At 37.5% G+C, this 21,858-nt stretch overlaps 1 protein-coding gene across 14 annotated transcripts in view; it reads right to left on the reverse strand.

Annotated features, from left to right (window-relative positions):
• Positions 1 to 21,858, reverse strand: part of INPP4B (inositol polyphosphate-4-phosphatase type II B) — a 287,734-nt gene that overhangs the window by 100,404 nt on the left and 165,472 nt on the right. For 11 of the 14 annotated variants that reach the window (XM_025150479.3, XM_420420.7, XM_046941277.1 and 8 more), the window contains 6 exons: positions 19,317 to 19,367; positions 15,425 to 15,504; positions 8,691 to 8,802; positions 8,263 to 8,373; positions 6,199 to 6,271; positions 1,128 to 1,275 (listed from right to left, as the gene is read on the reverse strand). In XM_025150479.3, the coding sequence (XP_025006247.2) occupies positions 1,128 to 1,275; positions 6,199 to 6,271; positions 8,263 to 8,373; positions 8,691 to 8,802; positions 15,425 to 15,504; positions 19,317 to 19,367 (575 nt within the window). The remainder of the gene's footprint in view (positions 1 to 1,127; positions 1,276 to 6,198; positions 6,272 to 8,262; positions 8,374 to 8,690; positions 8,803 to 15,424; positions 15,505 to 19,316; positions 19,368 to 21,858) is intronic. The other 3 variants (XM_040700268.2, XM_025150480.3, XM_004940950.5) reach the window with 1 other exon arrangement.

The following is a 21,858-nucleotide window of genomic DNA, read 5'->3' on the forward strand; positions in this document are numbered from 1 at the left end:
ATATATTATATATAATTCACATATGCTTTTATAACCCGTCATCACTACAACTAAGTATGTACCAGTCCACTGACTTATTAAATGCAAGACTGTGGACTGTCACATACTGCTCTACTGGCACAAAATCACACAGATGCAGTAGATGGGCTTAATAATAATTAGTAAGACACAAACCCCTACTGCAGGACCTCCTGTAAATAACCACAGGCAAGGCTTCCTGCTGGGTTGCTAAAGAGGGAATACCTGAAAGCACACAGGGTAGTTTGGGATGCAGCATTACCGCACAGTGCTACTCTTACACATGAGACAAGATGCCCACTTATGTGAGGCAAGTGTAATGGCAAAAGTAGCAACATTTTTCTGCATCATTCAGCACTACTGGGAAAAGCAGGTAAGCATTTAGGGAAGCCCAAGACCATGTAAAACCTTGTGCCCAGTTGTACCAGCAGAATTTACAGTTCTATTTAGGGGCAAGTTGCAGTTTTAGCACATGAAGTGGGAATTTGGGTATAAAAAGGGTTTAAGGCCAGTGGTGCTCCCTCTCTTCTTCCTAGGCCATTCACATCGCATTGATCCTACAATGCCTTTCCTGACTAAAAGGCCCGACATGAGCTAAGGCTACAAAACTAAACTATTTTTATAAATTTTTCTCATGTCAATTGATGTAAATTAGCTAGAAGAAAAGTAATTTATATTCTCATTACTTCTTCACTAACTACAAACATTACTTGCCATTGACTGCATGTTTATCTGTGATATTAAGTGCTGCCAAAGTACAAAACAAAACACTACAAATATAGTTCACACCCTTGTCATGTGTTGTTTCCTTACAAAATGTTAGCTTTTCCAAAAATGCATGCTGTTAACCAAATGTTGATTCTTATACATTTAAAGTCATGACTGTACTTTAAAACAGATCATTGCTCAGAACTTATGAATTCACTGCAGTCTTAGAGAATTCTGACAATCAATTCCATTGTTCAGCTACAGAAGTAAAGCCTCAAAAGTCCAAGAAACAGTACACTTGGCCTATTTCCTAGTTCAAATTTATATTTTTAGCTCATCATATATTTTATTCTTACTAAGAAAATATGTAGTATTTACTACTGCTAATTCCTCATCCTTACCTTCTCATATCCTCCTTTATGTGCAGATTGATCAGTTCTTTAGGAACATGGAAGGAGAGGATGGTCTCAGCCATCTGTTCCCGGATCCGCATCCACTTGTTGTCAGAAGTAGGAAATCTGTACAACTTACAGATCGGGTTTTTTAACACTGCAGAGAGGAAAAATTATACAGTTGCTTTCCTGTGGTTATATGACTGAAAACTGATGAGAACAAAATATCTAAAAGTAATACATTATTTCCTCCCATTGCTTGTAGAATTACTTTCAAAACCATTAAGAATCTGTTAAATACATTAGTATTTTATTTATTATAGCAGCGTGTAGAGGACCAAGTTTTGCTAATATAGTCAATAAATCACAGCAGGTATTCTGTGAATTTAGTACTTTAGTGCAGTAGAAAGAGAAGTTATGCTCTCTATTCCTACACTCCAGATACTGTTAGGAAAAACAAAACGCACAATTAAACAGTGAAACTGACATAGTCAGTGCTATCCTTACTATCTGCTAGAATCATATGAATAATAAATTTCGCTGGACAAGTGAAATGTGCCTTGAAGTTTAGCAGTATCCAATGCATCTTCACCATGATATGTACACAGAGGAGTCATTAATGTAAATAGATGATGTGTTTCTAACGTTAATGGAAACTTTACCACCGATATGAGCAAGAAACTGGTACTTCATAGAAATAAAGATAACAACCCTATAAAAATGTCATATGCTCTGTTCCCAGGTTACGACTGTAACTTGTAGCTTGGCATAAGAAAATAAAAATATTTAGGAAAATCAAGACACTTCATGTCTTGGAAGTTTATGCTTAAAACCCACAGTGTTTTTCACTGTAAAGTTCTTGCATCTTGGCAATATTTCTGCTCTGACTGGTGTTCTGTAACACAGGTGGGAAATTTCTGTGCTCTCCTTTCTTCCCTATACCCACACCACTCTTAGCTGTTGGGGACAAAAAAACTGAGAAAGGAAACTATCATTTGACTTTGTAAATAAGCTTCATGGGACACAAATTACCATCATTAAACATACACATGTGCAGCTCACTAACGGGGAATGACTTCGGACAGCGATCCAAAACCTCTAGAAGTACTTTTCTACTACCAGCCTTCTGTAAAAAGCTGCCTCAGACCAGGTTTTCATTGATCTGCCACTGAATGATCTGTAACTCAAACAAAAGTACTTCCCATGTGTGCTGAGAAGAAACTTCTTCTCAATATGATATATATACTATTGTCATGGTTTCATAGTTTTTCAGTGGTATTCCACATCATAACATCATGCAGTGCTCTGGGAGTTAAAGAGTTCATTCTTCTCTTCTGAGGAAAACGCAGCATTAACTCTTTAACTCCCAATGGCAACTATGTGGCAACCATGACAACTAGTAAGAATATCAGCTTCTTTTACAACTCATTGCAACCATTATTGTCTACATAGGCTGATTTACAGAGAATGAAAAACACAGAAAGTTATTAAAAGTTACAGAAGTAGTTTTGTATAAGTAATCAAGAAATCCCCCAAGAAAAGCCTGAAACAAGATCACAGATTCAGAGGTATCTGTAATAAAACAGCTGCTGGCAATTTATAAAGAAAGGAATGCTGCAAATATTCATGTTCCTTTTCTATTTCCATCATTTCATTGAGATCTCTTTAACTAGTCTGATGAGAAATTAAATGCCTTTTACAGTCTTTCTGCCTTTATGATTGATTTTATTTACAAAAACTAGGTTCTGAGTTACTACTGCGAAACAGGCATAATAGATAATTGATGGAAATGGCAGATGAACAATAGGAATTTCTGTTCATTATTAGCACCCCAAATACCCCAATGTTCAAACATCAGTGCACACATTTTACAGCTTGAGAATCCTCAAAAAAGAAAAACATCTTCAAGCTCTGTACATACGATCAACTTGCATCCCATGTCTGGGCTTTATTACTTCATTAAAATGTGCTGTGATGTTCTCCTATTTTCCTTGTCTTCCACTGAGATTCTTTTATGTTAATAAAATCAAATTTTCAATAATGTTGACAGCCTCTGTCAATCCATAAGGCAGACAAAAGGCACCGATCATCTTCCATTAACAAGATACAGAATGACAATCTTCAGAAGTCAGAGGGAACTCAATAAACTTGGTTAAGTCAGAACTGTCTTAAAATAGAAATCAATCAGAACAGGTCATTTTTTAATTTCTCTCATTTATTTATTTTGTAGCACCACCTGTTCATTATGAAGCAGGCCGGTAACATTTACCCTGAGATTTCAAATAATGATGACCTAGATGGAAAAGTCTTCACTATTTCTTCTTTTTATGTTCATTTTCCAATAAGCTTTCAAAGCAAGTTTTTCCAAGAACAGTGCCTGAATCTGCACTCAGAATCTATTACATTCAGAAAATTCATATTTGTCTGTGAGAACCTAATGCATGTACACAAAATGGTTAGCTAAGCAGTGTATGCTTAGCAGCCTCTTCCCCTGCATTTCTCTTCATCATCACCACCAGTAGAGCAAAACAACAACAAAAACCAACAGTCAACTGCAAAAAACACAGACTAAAAGTACTGCAGCATAACAGCAAGGAAGACAAGTACCACTTTGGAAACATGGATCCAAAGTTTTCTTTTATCATTTTTAGAATTATCAAGTCATTTTAGATACTACTTAATGGTAATGTCTCTGCTACTGAAATTTCAGACTGGAGGCCATTTACAGTTCTTCATTAAAAAAAAAAATAAGGAAAGGAAAAAGCAAGAAAACAGCAAAAGCATCTTTCCATGGTTTATGAAGAAAGCTTCGTTTATAAACACAGAAAAAAAAAAGACTGGAAGGAAACCAAATAATTCTAATTTTCATTACTGCTTGCTACTTTGTGAGGTTGACAGTAAGAGCCGCACAATATTTTCTTTTCCTGTGAAGTGAAACGCTGAAATGTTTATGTGACTCCATAAAATTCTTAGATGTGTTTTTCTTTCTAATTTCACCAAATGGCCCAAAAAAGAAATCCAGACGGCTTTTAGCACCCAAACAGTAAGGATGGTAAGTCTAGAATTAAATTTTATAAGTAGTAGTTATTAAAATGAGTAAAAGTTTCATGAATTTAATCCTCCCTGTATTTATACAGTGATCATGAAGGGCACTGGAAAAAAGCAATTTCAGATGAACTTCAGTGGTTTAAAAAAGGAAAGATTTATTTTAAAATCACTTCTTTATAGCACAAAGCTTTGAAGCCAATACTATATATTTGACTACCCATACTTTTGCACATTCTCATTTTTAAAGATCCCTGTGCTTTTTACTCCATGCAATATACTTCACACTGCTTCCCCTGTAAATAAAATAAAAACTAATAAAAGATTCAGTACTCTGTTTTCATTCTTGTTCCCTATCCAACACAAATCAAAGCATACTGTTATCACACGCTAACTTATTATTAGCGTTTCTATTTCTGTCTTCCTTTCTTAGGATAGATGTATTATGATAGGATAATTTTCAGCTTCCTTAATTTTTGCTTAATTTCAATTACTTTTATTCTTTTTGTCATTGCAAAGGGCAATAGGTTTGCTGGCAAGCATTCCTGTATTAGAAACAAATAACTCAACATTGAGACATATAGATTCAATCCTTGGGGATATAATGGAATGATAATAGTTATCTGTGTAATATACTAATTCCCCTGACTCATTAAGTGCCTCATAACTCAAGGACTCTGAGTTCTATACATAAAGTTTTAAGTTTCTGAAGAACGCCAACAGGCTTTAAGATAAATATGGTGTATTTTTTCAGTTTCATAGTTTTGAAGGCCTGTTAAACAATATAGGGGAGATAGAACAGTTTACAACAGCATACGCATGTAATAAACACTTATGTTTGTGGAATATGTGTTTAGTGTAGTTCTGTATGTACACAGCAGGGAGAGTAGTGCAGGAAATGTACTGTTATCCTCACCTTCTATCACATTCTTCTTCTTCCTTTCTTTTCATTCCTTGCCTCTGATTTTGCCACACCATAAATACATGCCTACAATCTCTCCTTGCCTCCAGCTATTTCCAGTTCAGGAATTTCTGTAACCAGATGCAGTTCCTGTCCATTTAGGAATTCTCAACAAACATCTTTTCCACAAACAGTGGAAGGCTAGAACAAAGGGAGTTCTAGCCTCCCATTAAATCAGTAACAAGAAATGGCATTTCTAAAAAGTTTTTGTCTGGTTCTGATGCAGTCTCAAGAAATCACAGGAAAAAAAATACACCTTTCATTCATGCACAGGAAGACTATCCTGGTGTGTTTCTAGTGCTTCCATCAGACTGCAAAGCTGGACTACTGTGTCTCCCATCCTATCAGTGAAGTAGTAAGAAAAAGTTTTGATAAAGGTTTTAAAAATGTTAAAACTTCAGTAACATTTCTCTTCAACTGCCTGCAGCTAATGCACAGTGCTATGGTTTCAGATAACACATATAACTTATTTGTGACATTGTTACTGTAGAGCAGTAGAGATTCATAAACCTGGGCTAGTAAAACTTTTATGGTGCAGCATATCAGTATGTAATATTTCTCAGTATACTGAAAGAGAAATTCTAGTTCAGTGAAGTACAGACAAGGCCAGAGCAGAACTAGAACTGAGAATGCCTTGCCCATCACTTCCTCAGTTTCAGGATGTACAGCTTTCAGATTGAACTGAAATTGCCATGCCATCAACTACGAGAAAGATTAATTCTCCTGCGTATTCAATTGCAAATAGGACATAATTATTTTAACAGGATGTCATGCAGTGACATGACAAAAACTTATGAGGTTAATTCCATGCCCACTGAAGACACTGACAGTCTTGAAAGATCACTGAATTGTAAAGATGTCGGAGTGGGAGATTTCAGCAGTATTTCAGAGAGCATTACATGTCTGAAAGATTTCTTCACATTTGTTAGAAAAATGACACAGTCAAAAATACATAAAATATTAATAAATCTCTACACGTTATGAAGAGTCCTTAAAGAGATCTGCTCCAAATTTGTGATTTCTTCAAGACCAGATATTCCAATAATCACCTTTGATGGAAGTTAAAATACTCACCTGCATTTAATGAAGGCAAGTTGTCTTTACCACTTATGCCTTCAGATGCTGTACACTCACGAACCAATGCACACTACAAAAGAAAAAGTTTATATTTGCAAATTGTGGCATGACAAGGAGTTCATAAGCGTTTATAAAAGCAGCTTATAAGTAGCAGACTAAAAAGAACATTGATAACTTCCCAACCCTACCATTAATTACCATTTACATTTCTCTCTCTGTATGTTCCAATATATGGCAAAACAATCAGAAGTACTACAGAGAAGATGACAAAATATGGTCAGCTATTCCATAATAATAAAACAGAAAGACTTCCTGCCAATACAATGGCACAGGCTAAAATAACTTCTGACAAGCGATGTGGTTTCAGAGGGATTTCTTTCAATAAGGTAGCTTTCACATACACGGTGTCAGAAAGCAGTCAATGAATTATTAAATAAGGCAGAAGTAGGAGCCACAAGAAATCTTTAAGATGTGGTTGTGGTTTGTGATTGAAGTCATCTGTTATACAAGTGAATTGGAAGATGTTTCCTTTGATAAGATTAGTGTATAAAAGTATTAAAAGTTAATGGAAAAATCAACTGGTATAAATCCACTTTTAAATGTGCTAGTATTAATGTTTTTCATGTTCCTCCCTCAGTCAGAAAAAAGGTTTCTGAAGGTGATGGGAAACTCAGTTACCATGGCTCTTTTTAAGATTTTCTGCTGCAGATTTTGAACTAAAGAGCAAGACACGAGGTACTCCCTACCACTTGACATCTCAGTTGAAATTGAACTATCAGCTCATTCCCCCATGAGTAAATACCTGTGTATAGTTTATCTAATGAGTTAGCAAATCTAACTCAGAACTTATTTGTTTGAAGTAATACAGCATCTCTACATTCTCACAATTGTTTTTCAGGAATATACTCAAACTATATCTACACTATGAACATACAAACTAAGACTCCGTGATGCAACACCATAACACAACTACTCAGTAAAAACTAAGGACTGCTATAAAGATCAAAAGTTGTCACAAGGCTGCTCTTTCTTTAAGTATTAGAATCCCTTAGAAAGAGTCTATTAAAAGCCTCTTTGTTTCCACAAGTCAGACACATGTCAAACAATCATGTCAAATTTCATTCAACACTTTGAAACAGGATAAAAATAAAAGAGAAGGCTAGATAAACAGTTTTGCATATCTTGTAGACATTTTACAGCACGAAAAAAGAAAGATTCCACACTGTTTGTTGGCCACTTTGGAATTTGTCCGAGTAGTCCATGTTTCTGAAAGGACTTTGGGGTCCTTACAACAAGAATGGTTGGAAAAAAAAAAAAAAAACACAGGCAAATATATCCTTAGAGTTTTGTACACTATTTTGGCTGAGCAGAAAAGATACAACATCATTCTCTCCAAATACACATTCTTTTGTGTTACCTCCAAATAAAAAAGAATGCAGTACTTAAATTTGAATCCCCTGTAGCATTTTCTCAAATCTGTTGATTTTTTTTCCCCTCCATGAAGAGCAGAGTAAGGGAAGTACCTGAAGTACATTCATAGTAGTAGGGCTGCAAAAATTCAGTGAGAACGAGGCTGCAGGGACAGAGATATCGAGTGGCAGTGACTGTTCAGGTATGTCAGTTGTCATTAGACTACGGACTCAGTAAAATCCTTTTTTTTTATCAACTGAAAACCATTTAAACTCCAATTTCATCATTCAGAGTGGTTGTTTCTGAATCTTGTCCTAGTCCAAGCCTCTTGTCATCCGTCCTCCTTTCCACCCCTCCTTTGGTTCCTCCTATTCCTTCCAAATCCATTCCCACTGTATCATCTCCAGTTGGCATCTCCACCACTTCTGGCTGCAAGACTTGCCTACTGGAGAGCATTTCTACCCTTTCCAACCCCTTTCTGCTCCTCCTCTCGCCTCAATTCAAAATCCCTACACATAACCCTTTGCTCAACACTTCCCTATTCTAGCATTGAAGTGCCACCATTGCCACCCACTACACCCATAGATTTTCCCCACCGTTATATGCTCCCATGAAATGCAGCTGAATCTGCCCCTTTTTAAGGCGATTCACCTCTTCTTTGGCTTTCCTGTCTGCCATTCTTTCCAGGTTTTCAGTATTGTGGGCACTGGCTGCACTTAAAAATCCACGTTTACAGGACTTCAGTGGCAGAAAACAGAGCAACTGTCCAAGGGAAAAAAAAATCATATTTATGGTGTCTCTACAGACAGGAGTTGATCAAAGGAGTGATTAAAGATGATCAGCTGAAATCAAAATCAACTTGTTTTTTTCTAAAAAAGGAGAGGGACTAGGAAATCAATCAGAGCATTACTCCGCATGTTTTCATAAAATTTATTTTTATTTTTGAGAGATTAAGTGTAAACAGTACTTAACCCATGATTTTTTTTAATAACTACTTATCACAATGTGGTATGAGTAATTTAGGTATCTGGTGCAACTAATACTTCTATTTAATTTTGTCCAATCAATTGAGTTGTTACCTTTTGATCCTGTGAATCTGTTGTGACGTGGCCTGGTTCCCCATCTTCTAGCTCTCCCATGTTCACTAGATTGACTTCAATGGTACCAACTGTCTTTCCACCATCGGAAGTTCTGGAAAAAAAAATCCCATGACATTGGGTCATACATAGCATCTCATTCCATCAATAAAAATATTTTCAGTAAACATTTAGTTCCTTCTTCTGTATACCTGCAGAGATCAGTATTTACATCTATAAAAGAAACATTAACAATAAGGCTTATTATGTTTTCTGCATATTGCTCGTAACATGGAATTTTTTCATCATAAAACTGAGGACTGGAAGCTGCTATACATGGTGGAAGAATCCATGCATGCTGTCAAGTTTTCATTCTAGATGGTATGCTGTCTGCGGATTGTGGGGGAAAAGGGCCATTACCTGTTGTGTGACTAGCTCACTTATTACCTGCAGTCTCACTGCACAGTGTGATGCTTTGTTTCCTAACAATCTGCAAAGAACACATTCAGTAGGTTAATAAATTTGTTGCTAAATCTCAAGAGTGAAACAAATCTGAATCTCACTTTTCTTTGTGTAGTATCTCCACAGAGTAATTATACAGAATCAGTTCCATTTCTTTAAATGGGAGAGGATAACGTAATTCCAGGTGAATTCCTATATCATTATTTCTGCAAATAGTTTTGGGAAAAAATAAAAGGTAATTCCAATTACATGTCGAAACAAAGAACACTGAATGCTCCCTTTCAGCAGAAATAAGGCTTTAAACTCTAAAATGATTCAATGCTTTTTGGCTTTCACTGACAGCAAAACTTTATTCAAAATACCAAGGTTGCACAGTCTGTCTCCTCTGGCTTATTCTGAATGGCTGGATTTTTTGGAAGGAAATAAATGTAACAGACCATTTGACAGTCACGAAGAAAACTAATACAACACCTACCAAGCAGAAATTAGCAATGATGATAATAAGCTTAGCAAAATTGAAAAGCACAGAGTGGAAGAACTAAAACAATTGGATCTGGGGCAATACCATGTATCAGCTCAGAAATAAAGATGCAAAGTGGCGGAGCAGCACAAAAGAAATACATAGTAAAAATATTAGACAAGTATTTCCAATAAAAGCCTCCACGTTCCCGGAGAAACCCTCACTGCAAAACAACAAACTCAAGTTTAGCATGGACACGGTTACAGATCTTAAATAAACAACACCACATCATATCATACTAGTAAAGGATCGATAAAAATACCAACCACTATTCTCGGAATTTTCCCTACCAGGATAGAGCCCATAACCAAGCATTGGCTCTGTGGTACACCACTAGTATGGTGTAGCATCACAACTCTGAGCAGGTAGGCAAGAACGCCCATTACATTTGGGGTCACAAGAGCTCCTGAATGGCACAGCGCCAACGCATGTAGGCCCTGCACGCAGGCAGACTAGGCCCACGTTGGCTCAGTCTTCCTGCCACATGTGGTGTTTGGGCTTTCTCAGGTCATTTGCTGAAACAAAGGCTGCAGAACCCTGGCTACCACAGTTTTACACAATCTTGAGTTTTTGCATACTGTATCAAGTCTTAATTAGGTCAGAGTAAGTTGCGTTTTTGGAGTGACTGAAGTTAAGAACCCACATCAAGCTTTTCAGGCATGAATACTTATCATGCTAAATCAAAAGTTTTTTGTTACGTACCTAAATTTTACATATATACATTTATAAATATAGCTACTTTGAGCTTCCAATTTAAATAATTTTTGTTACAAGCCATACCTTTAACGTGTGATTCAGTAAAATACGCTCAAACTTGCAGCTACACAAATCAAATGTTTTTCTATACAACCCTTTCAAAACACACAATTCTCCATATTTTTCATGTCATTACTTCACTTGCTCTAAGACAAATTCATTACTGATAATAAAAAAAGAAACAATTAAAATGAACCAATTCTAAATAGCCTTGCAACCAAAGAAGCCTATGTTAATTAACGAAGTACACAGAAGAAAAATAATAAGAAAGGTTCAATGTCCAAAGGGTGTTTATGAGTACATAATTTTGAAATGTATGAAAAACAACTTAAGTTCCTTCTGAAATTAGAACATGCCTCTCAGTTATTACAGCACAGTAGTTTGACTTGTTTTCTTCTTCCTAGCTAGCAACCAGCATGTGAACTAAGTTACTTCAACAAAGGAACTACATCTTTTTCAAGGAAAAAGGGAATATACAAGATGTTAGCATATCGTATATAACTTCATAAATTGGAGCCAGTGTGTTGCTACAAGACTGACAATTTTTCAACAACTTAGTGTGTCCTGATCAAAGTGTCAAAGGGGCAACCTCATTAGCAGGCTGACTTCAATATGCAACTGCACTTGGCTGTAATCCTGGTCATTCACTTGACTATCAGAAGAAGAATCCTGCCCTTCCATTTCTTTTTTTTTTTTTTTTTTTAGGAAACATGATTTCTAAGGTCAAAGAAACCTGCAAGTTTGAGACTGACCTATATAAAAACAGGTCCAATTCAAGATTACATAAAGGCAAATTAAGAGTATAATTAGAAATTGAATAAAAAGGAGCTCAGTTTGCAAATGAGCTGATAAAAGCCAATTAAGTAGATTACCAAAATAAAACAAACAAACAAACAAAAGAATGGAAACACCAGTTACACTTTCTTGGTCCTTGCCTGAATTGCTTTAGAGGACTAAATATTCCTCCTCATTGCTGTTGCCTCAGCATTGTGGTGAGTGTTGACTGCATTGCTAGCCTGCACAGGTGGCAACAGGAGGGTGGAAGCTTTCTCCATACATGTAGAAAGAAAAACAACTGATGTAATTTTATTTTCTATCAACTTCTTCGATGATTGTCTTCTCAAAAATCACTCCTGATGTGTTCTTAAACAGATGTAATATTAAAATATGAAACATAGTATCTATAAGAGAAGACAATATACAATGTAATGGAATAAAACAGTGTTGTTTTAAAACACTGGTTGTGTTTTAATTGTATTCAAAGAACCCTATACATGTCCAGGGAGAAACCATCATTATCTGTGTAAGACACTGAATTTAAAATACCACTGGCGCATGACTGTCTTCAAACAACAGACATGTCATGGATTTATAACTTTCAAGCTACATAATGAGATAATTATGCTTAAAAGAAAATTAAAAGTGAGAATTACACAGAATTTACACAGTAGGGGGGAAAAAAAAGCATGCTGATCACTGAAATAAGATGGAGATCTGTATTATTTTACTTTGAATTAAAACAAAAGCAGTGACACGCTGCAGTGAAGACTGTCCCTGTGCCAAATTGCTTACAACCATGAGACAAGATGCACTACAGAACCCCAGGAGTTCAGTATAGCATGGATTATACCTTGACAAACCTGCATGGGGATTTTCCTGACACACACAGTAGGGAGGTGGAATAGAACAATAAGAATAAATAAAACAGTTGTCAGTGTGAGAAGCCCACATTTGGCTGTAATGCTAGTTGGCTTGTGGAACGGGAAAATTTCTAGTGATTTATTTCATTTAAAGCAGCCTGGGACAAAGAGCACCAATTGCCCCATATTTGCCTACAAAGCATCTGCATTTGGAATATTATCAGTAAAGGAGACAGTGTTTGAAGAGTGACTTCTAAACCAGATTTGGAAGCAGAGGATGCAGGCTTCAGAAGCAAAGCTGGCAATGTTTCAGTCTATCCCTTCCCACTCAGTCCAACCTGCCTTCCTCCTGCAGTGCTCACTCCATCTGCTGCAGCCATAGTCCCATGTCAGTTTGCACCCACCTACACTGGAGCAATTGAAGTCCCATCTTCGCACAAACCCTAGGGGCGTAGTTCCAAGTGAAACAGTAGGTTTCAAGCTTAAAGCAGTAGTTCCATAAGTGCCATGTACAATATCGTTGTTTAGTTTACCAAGTCAAATCCAGATACTTTTGAAGTTGTCTTGAAATCAGGTCAGGTTTAAAACTATAATTGCTTACTAATGCTTCTAACATTATTGGAAAGTTTATTACATATATGGGTTTGCTTACCACCCCAAGTCCTTGAGGATCACCAGGCTAATATCAGTTCCATCAAAGAGGAGAGAAAGAGCTACCTAGAACCATCCTGAGCAACAGAAACATCCACCTCAACACCTCCAGAGATAAAAGGCTGACACAAGCATCCAGAAAGGAAGGAAGGAACAAGTTAGCAATGAAGAAGCAGGTGAGCAAGATAGACTGAGAACAGTAGTTATTCACCTCCAATACACTTCTCACTGAGTCTCATAACTGCACAGTGAATATGCAAATTCAGGCCTGCTAATTGGCTCCCATGGCTATACCTTTCTTCCCAAAAAATGGCTTAAGAACAGAAAGAAATAGAAACAGACTGTGTATTTGCATAACAGTGTTAATTATAAATGACAAAGCTACTGACTGCCCAAAAAGCAAATGGCATGATTTCCAGTCAAGCGGGCAGCCCCATTCTCCAGTGCGTAATACACAACAACTGCAGTTAGTACAGGCTAACATACAAACTGCCATAAAATCCATTTTCTCCACAGAATACATTCTGAAATACGTAAGCACAAAACTTCTGTACTTGTATAAAAATGTTGTTGCCTTCTGTTTATTTTGTGGACCACAGCAGAGTCTATCTCAATCAATACGGATTTTAAAAAAGTTCATTGATTAATAATGTTTTATAAAATTGCAATATAAATACAAAAAATTCTGCAATGTTCAATCCATCCTCTATTTTCATTATTTCAGGGTGACGTTTCCCCTCAACTCTTTGGGAGATTTACCTGACTGTTGCTTACCTACTTCCTACGGTGGATGATAATGACATGAAGCAGTCAAGAACTCATTTCATTAAGGAGTCCTGGAAAAACTAGCTCTAGGGAGATCCTGAATCCTAATGGGGAAAAGTAGCTAAATATATGTTATTTTACAGTGATTATTTGAAAAGGATGTCAAAGAAACATAGGCCACGTACTTAAGTCACTGCAAAAGTGACAGTGCCACTTTGAAATTCTGTTTTGTTAATTAAACATGCTGAATATTACTTCTATTCAAGTGTAGTTGCATGTCTTATGGCCCACTGAGCTACATGAAGTTCGGAGAACTGTGTTGGGGCATTTTATTTTATTTTTTTAATGATAAATCAGGGTTTTTGTTTCTTTGATTTTAACTTTTCAAAAAACTAATAGCTTATCTCCTTTTTTGAAAGGTAATAGGATAATAGAATGGCTTGGGGGACCTCAAGGATCATCAAGCTCCAACCCCCCTCCCCCCCCCCCCCACCACATGCGGGGCCACTAACCTCCATATTTAATACTAGACCAGGCTGCCCAGGGCCTCATCCAACCTAGCCTTGAACACCTCCAGGGACAGGGCATCCACAACCTCTCTGGGCAGTCTCTTCCAGCACCTCACCACTCTCTTGGTAAAGAACTTCCCCCTTGATATCCAACCTAAATCTTCCCTTTCTCGACTTAAAACATTTTCTCCTTTTCCTGCCATTATCTACCCTTGTAAAGAGTTGACTCCCCTCCTGTCTGTAGGCTCTTTTTAGATACTGAAAGGCTGCAATGGGGTCACCCGCAGCCTTCTCTTCTCTAGGCTGCACAATCCCAGCTCCCTCAGCCTGTCTTCATAGAGAAGGTGCTCCAGCCCTCAGACCATCTTTGCAGCCCTCCTCTGCACCACATTACATTCTATTGACTTCACAGTCATTTATTGTGGCACCTGCCAAAGGCCTTCTTTCAGATCAAGGTTTCAATATGCCAACTGCAGAAGCAAGCAACATTAGTCCCAAAAAAACTTTGATAATTTGAAATCCTCTAAGAATAGACCTATACAAACATTAACTTGGTATTTACTTAACCAAACATTTCCATCAGTTCAAATTTTATCCATTCCCATTTTGTCAGAAAATAAAATTATCCTCTTGGTATATGTGGCATTTTCTGTATTTGGGTGAAAATGAAATCAAGACATTTTAACCTCTCCCTGCAAGTTAAATATGTATGTAACAGTTATTGCTACAGTAGGAAGGCTGGTACAGTAATAGAAAAAATATTTTGAGAGGTTTCCTTTCAAAAAATAAAGACACTTTGACATGATGGAACTTAATGGATCTTAATGTATCTTATAACCATAAGTCAGCACGGAAAATGAAAACTGTATTCTTCAGTGCAGAGCTTTAATAAATATCTATTCAGCACAACCCTAGTTTACAAACACCGGTCATGACTCTCCTGCAGATGTACGTTGTGTCACTGAACAGCGTTGTACATCAACCCCCACTGACATTTGGCTGCAAGTAACGATGAGGTTAGGATACTGCATTGATTTCATACTTGAGAGAAGACGTAACTCATTACATCCATCATCTTTAAATATGGTTAGTAACCAAACCAGCAAACTGTACAATGCTTATTCTTTAAGACACATGTACAAAACCAAACTGAGAATCTTACACTCCTTTCTAATGGAAACTGTGAAACAAAATCCTCTACTTTAAGTTCCCTGAAATTCTTCCATACATTTACACCAAAAAAATACTAACCTTTTCTAATCAACTTTAGTAATTAGTATTCCCTTTTGTCTTAGTGTATGGTAGAAACAGAAGCACTTCAAGATGATATTTAACGTAAGCAAAGGAATATGAAGTTTCAAACAGTCAAGCAGGAATCATCAAATGCCACGAACTATTGACTTGATCTGGTTTACTACAGATGAAAACAATTACCTGAGGGTAAGGGTCAACTGTTGCTCCTTTGACTTCACCAAGTCTCCTACTGTAAAAGTTGTAAAGCCCAGGAAGCTTCTCTACGAAATGAAGCAGAAAGAAAAGAGAAAACCTCTATCAATTTTTGAAGTTTTAATTGTTACTTTCTGGGTCTTCAAATCTCTTTGGTTCCTAGAAACATTTCAACATACTAGTTTAATACATTATATGGTATAAATTGTTATGCAACCATAACATGATTATCAGAAAGTTGTTAAACATTGGCTTAACAGGCAGGAACCTCTCTCTTTCATGAGAACTGCTCTGACATGGATGTATTTACTATGAAGCCACTTCGCTACATATTTGCGAAAAAGTGAATTCAGTAAATGTTTACTAATAGAAATGTTGTACTTCTCTAGTTTATAGCAATGTTTGTAAATACTTCTTTCCTTCTCTCTAAATTGGAGAGGTATGGATTTGAAGGATGGACTGTTTGATGGCTTAAAAATTGTTTGGCCGGACACAGCCAAAGGGTTGTGATTAATGGTTCTGTGTCAGGGTGGAGGCCGGTCACAAGCAGTGTCCCTCAGGGGTTGTTCTTGGGACTGGTGCTCTTCAACATCTTTATAAATGACATAGACAATGGCATTGAGTGCACCCTCAGCAAGTTTGTGGATGACACCAAACTGAATGGTGCAGTTGATAAATTAGATGAAAGGGAAGCCATCCAAAGGGAACTGGACAGGGTGGAGAAGTGGGCCCATGAGAACCTAATTAGGTTCAATGAGGCCATGAGCAAGGCGCGCTGCACTTCAGCTGAGGCAATCCCAGGTATTTATACAAACTAGGAGAAGAACCCCTTGAGTGCAGCCCTGTGGACAAGGACTTGGGGGTCCTGGTGGACGAGAAGCTGGGCATGAGCGAGCAGTGTACATCTGCAACCCAGATGGCCAACTGTGTTCTGGGCTGCATCAAAAGAGGAGCAGTCAGCAGGGAGAGGGAGGTGATCGTCCCTCTCTACTCAGCTCTTGTGAGGCCCCATCTGCAGTACTGCATCCAGGCCTGGGGCCCCCAATACAGGAAGGAAGTGGTGCTCTTGGAACGGGTCCAGAGGAGGGCCAACAAGATGATCAGAGGGAACACCTCTCCTATGAGGAAAGGTTGAGGGAACTGGGCTTGTTGAGCTTGGAGAAGAGAAGGCTCCGGGGAGACCTCATTCTGGCCTTCCAGTATTTGAAGGGAGCATATGGACAGGAGGTGGAACAGCTGTTTACATGGGTGGATAGTGATAGGACAAGGGGGAATGGTTTTAAACTAAGGGAAGGTTTAGGTTAAATATTAGGAGGAAGTTTTTTCACACAGAGGGTGGTGATGCACTGGAACAGGTTGCCCAAGGAGGTTGTGGATGCCCCATCCCTGGAGGCATTCAAGGCCACACTGGATGTGGCTCTGGGCAGCCTGGTCTGGTGGTTGTTGACCCTGCACATAACAGGGGGGTTGAAACTCCATGATCATTGTGGTCCTTTTCAACCCAGGCCATTCTATGATCTCATTATAAGATGGAACTATTCATTACAGTACACATATAGAGAAATGTGTTAATAAAATTAGATATGCTAAAGATACGTTAACCTACTACACTATATCTATTCCTGGCATCAAAATCACCTTCATAGAACACCTGGAAAAAAAAAAGAGCACAAAGAGGAAAACAAGCTCATCTTCCTTTGTTTTCCATTACTTTTTACCCCCCTTTCATACTCCACTACCAATTGCTACAATCCCATTTAATCAAGACAACCAGTGTTGGCCTTGACCTAGGAACAAAGGTAGAGAAAACTGTCTAGAATCAGCTTCAATGCATTTATTTTAAATATACAACTAAATACTACTTGTTGTGAATAATTTCTAACTAGTTTATTTTGCATTTTTGCAAAACTTATGAAAAGAAACACGTTTGTGTTTATTACTCTACCCTGATTTCACTCCACTGCTGAAAGCAAAATAAAATACCACTGGAACTTATATAGAGTCTTCAATCTTCAAATTCAAGAATAATCAAGTTGCTCTTATGTGAAATCAACACACAGCATGCAGAGACCAACTGTGAACTTGGGGGAAAATGAGGATTTGTTACTACTGAGTAAACATCTTCCTTTGGCTGGGAAAACAGTGGATTTGGGAAATGCTGGACAGGCAGGAAGCCAAAAAAAAAAGGTGTATACAAAATATATCAAGAAAAATGACAGTCATACAAGATCATGGTTAGTTTGCACTGCCAAGTGAAACATATACTTGTTAGAAATGTGCCCAGGTGTGATGATGCACAGCCTTGCTAGAGTAGACACAGACATTTCCATCTTCATTAGATCAGTCATGACAGCATTTTTTCCATTAAAACTCTATAGTGGCATGGTTAGCTCAGATTAGTCACCTTAAAAGAGCACATCCTTCTCTGACCAAGGAGAATACATTCTGCAGCACAACTTCTATAGAACAGCCTTTAATTGGCATTTCACAGCAATTAAATGTTTGTATCTGCAACCTTACCACTTGAAAAGAGGAAGAGGGAGATCTGAACAAAACCGATACAAGTTTGGTGCTTCTTTCTGCAGTACAACAGACTACAAATCCATTCCAGAATCCAAAGTAGGAGTCCTCATATGATCAAGGCTAAGAGGTGATCACACAGTCCTTTCACAGAATCTAGGAGCTTCGGGCACTATATCCACTAACCATCTCTGAGTGTTTCAACTAGTTCTCCAGATGACAAAATTGAAGTTGAATAATTTTATGGGGTTAAAAAGCAATAAATCTACATATTTGCTTGTCTCATTCTTATGGTTATTTATAATAAAGCTTCCTTTACCTGGCAATGCAATTAGGAATTATTAGCAAAATTAACTACAATTGTGAATAATTTCATGACCTAAATGCAGAGAGTTCAAGGGGTCTAATTTCAAATGATGCTGGAGATTACTTTTTCCAAACTGATTTGGAGACACACTGCATACCCTGGGGGCCTAAACTGGTCATCTACAAACCAATCGAACTTTGCACTTTAAAATTAGACTTTAAACAGAACAGCTGCTGTAATTCTAATTACAGAGCAATAATCCAACATAATTTTGCTAGTGGAGTACTTATGGTTATAAATCTGAAAATATGAGTCTTGACTAGTTTGATGAATTATCCCACCTAGCCAAAGAGAAAAGTCTCTGTAATAGTTACATAAAAAGATGAAACACATTGATTATTTCACTAAGCCTGAAAGTGCTGCCAAATTACAGGCTTTCTGAACACTAACTGAAGTGCCGGAAGCTATGCCAAGGAAGCCCTGATAACGCAGAAAACTCAGCAACTTAGACTTAGAATATAAAAAACCCAGATCCTGTTTGGTCTTCTATTCAGCAGGACTTTTCATTTTGTTTAGCAGGACTAATGTTTTTCTACCCCCCTAAGACCTGCATATTATCTGGGAGACTCTAGCCTTCCCAAAAACAAAAAAGAAATCCCAATACCTTTGCCAAAAATAGACCAGACTGGCAGGACTATTTATATTCAGCACTGTTTATACTCTGCATGTGAAAATGAGAAAGCGACTGGCAAGGCTCATTCAGATAATGCAATTCTGTGCTCTCAATCCAGATGGCTTGTATGGCAGCAGCGAGAAGTCTAGGTAGTCGTGCTTGCCTCAGGATAATTTCAGCTGAAAACAATTACTGAATGGAATGACATCAATCACCAAGCACGTTGCTCCTCCCTTGATTCTTTATTCACTTAAACCAACTTCTTCTAAAAAACCAAGCTTGCCAGCTCCTGTTTAGCAGTTAAGCTGAATGACATTTCTCTTTGATGTCTATGTCTGTTATGAGGTGAAAAAATCCATTAATAAACAAAAATTGCTTACTCCAACGTCTGTTCTTGGCTCCTTGTGATCAGGTAGGACAGTGGTATGGACCTGAGACAAGGAAGAAAAATAAAAATCAGGTAAGTCAAACATTATTTTTTTGTTGTTATTACTTTCCAAAAATGAGAGAAGTATACATGCACGTTTTCTTTCTTTTTTGGATATTTTCTATATATTTTACAGGTGATTAAAGGGATATATGCATATATGAGAACTGCTCTGAAAGTAATATGTCCTATTTCATTATGTCAGCCCACAAAGTAAGAAGTGGTACAGCAGTAGAGGCTGAACCTCCTCTTGATTTTTGTTGCCGTGCAATAGATGACAGCAGAGGGGCAGTCTGACAAAACAGCATCTGACACGGAAGAGCATATGAAGCAATGGTGTCTCAGTGAATACTTCCATGGGGAAAATACAGCAACCACTGACATTCATTGATTCTTGCTGAATATTTACGGAGACCAAACAGAAGACACTAGTGCAGTAAGAGTTGGACCGGGTGGGCAATGTTTACTTAACACCACCACCATCACAGCAGTTGGGAAACCGTGGATTCATTCAGCTGGTGTAAATTTTCATAAGCATGACTTGCAGACTCTTCTACACCATTGGTGAAAATGCATACCTAATGGTAGTTACCATGTTGAAAAATAGCATTTTGTAGCTGAGAGTTTTCTCTATCAGTCCTATAGTGCTCATTGTAGTTGTCATTTCCTTGGAAATAAATAAGAGGTATTACTTTTGGAGTGACCTACGTAATATCACTTTCTAACCAACAGTCTGGCAGCCAGATGTACATGAATACTGTATTTCATGATCCTGGTATTTGACTGACTCACTCTAAGATATCAAAGATATCTCTGCTGAGGGAAGCTGGATTTCTAATCTAAGTATGTGTGGTGGGTTTTTTTTTTTTTTTACTTTTTTAATTATTGTTTAAAACATACTTCAAGATAAACCAATCAATAAAATATTCCTTAAAAAGAGAAGTCATATGGGAGCTGTAATTTGGTCCCTTTCATATTATTTATTAGTATAGCTCCCCAAACATATTTAGTTGCTCAAATTACTACAACTATCTAAAGTACACAATGAGGTGTCTCCACAGGCCCAGGCACACATCATTAAGAACACAAAGGCAGATAGCTTGTAAACAGAAAATAATTCCTCAGCTCTAAACTCAATACACAAAATGCAAGGACAAGCAGAAAAATGAGAATTTTTTCAAAAGCAAATATTCTCCTCGTACATCAGCTGATTAAACAAGCTGTTTGTTTTCTTTTTTAAAGCTTGTCATAAACTAGCTTTCCCTAATGTACCCGGTAGCATTTTAAAACTACAAGATAGAAATACAAAGGTAGACTTCAACCTCAGACACTCATTATTTTACCACAACTTCTGTCCTCTCACGATGTACTCAAGGTTTTCCTAAGCAAAATGCAAGCCTTTGGACACTGAGATAATTCAGAAGTGGTGGAAGATGTAACTTCCCTAGAATAACATACAGTCCTACCTTACCTTGTGAGACAAGAGGTCAAAAAATAATTAAGAAATACAGCTTATAACCTAGATCAAATACAAAACGTTTACAATGATTGTGTGTATGTATGTAAACAGTATGTGACACCAGGATAAACACTGGGGCATGGAGTGGTTATAACCACTCCATTAACATTATATGTTTTCATATTTTCAATAAAATATACAGAACAATGAGTATCTAACCTGTACTTTTAGTGCACAGATCAGACATATCTAAGTGTCAAATTTCTCTAGGTATAGATGTTAAATTCAGCTTTAATTGCCTGTCTTTTTTCATCATATAAAGCTGCCTTTGCTAAGGAACATTTCTTTTGGTCATTCACAGTAGTAAGCCACATCCACACATACCATCAAGCGTTCAAAAGATGGAATAATTATTTGTAAAACTTTTGTGTGTGCCCTGTGTTTTGGTTAGTGATTGAAGGCCAACTTCAAAAGGCACCTGAGTTCTGCCAAGAAATAATACTACATTCTTTTCTCAGTTACTCTGCCTCATCAAATCCCCTCTGGCTTTCAGTGAGCTCCCTGCACTTACTGTTGCTGGCTGCTAGTTACCCTATCCGGTAACCCATTACACGTCCAGCATCTCACAACAACCATATTTTCTCCAGGTGTGACAAAGCATTGGGGATATCACTGAAGCAAGTCACAGAAAAAAACTGACTTGACTAGAGTCTTCCAGGAAGGCCTTCAATTTCATTCCCTTAGTACAACTCCAGAAATGGTGAAAGAGCACAACCTATGTAGACATCTTTTATATCACCTGGAGGTGCTCAGGGATAGGGACCATTAGCACTTTCCTTTCCCTCACAACCCTCTTGGCATCAAAGACAAACGCTGAACTCTGCTAACACAACCACTACAACTCCACAGAAAGACGACAAGGAAGCTGTCTCCACCCTCCTGCCAGCTACACTGCACCACCAACCGCCAGAGAATGACCACGTTTCTTAATAACTCTTGTTACAGAAGTTGTAGCTTCACATGTATGTGCTGAAGA

Source organism: Gallus gallus, chromosome 4, assembly GCF_016699485.2.
Source record: "Gallus gallus isolate bGalGal1 chromosome 4, bGalGal1.mat.broiler.GRCg7b, whole genome shotgun sequence".
Classification (NCBI taxonomy): Eukaryota; Metazoa; Chordata; class Aves; order Galliformes; family Phasianidae; genus Gallus; species Gallus gallus.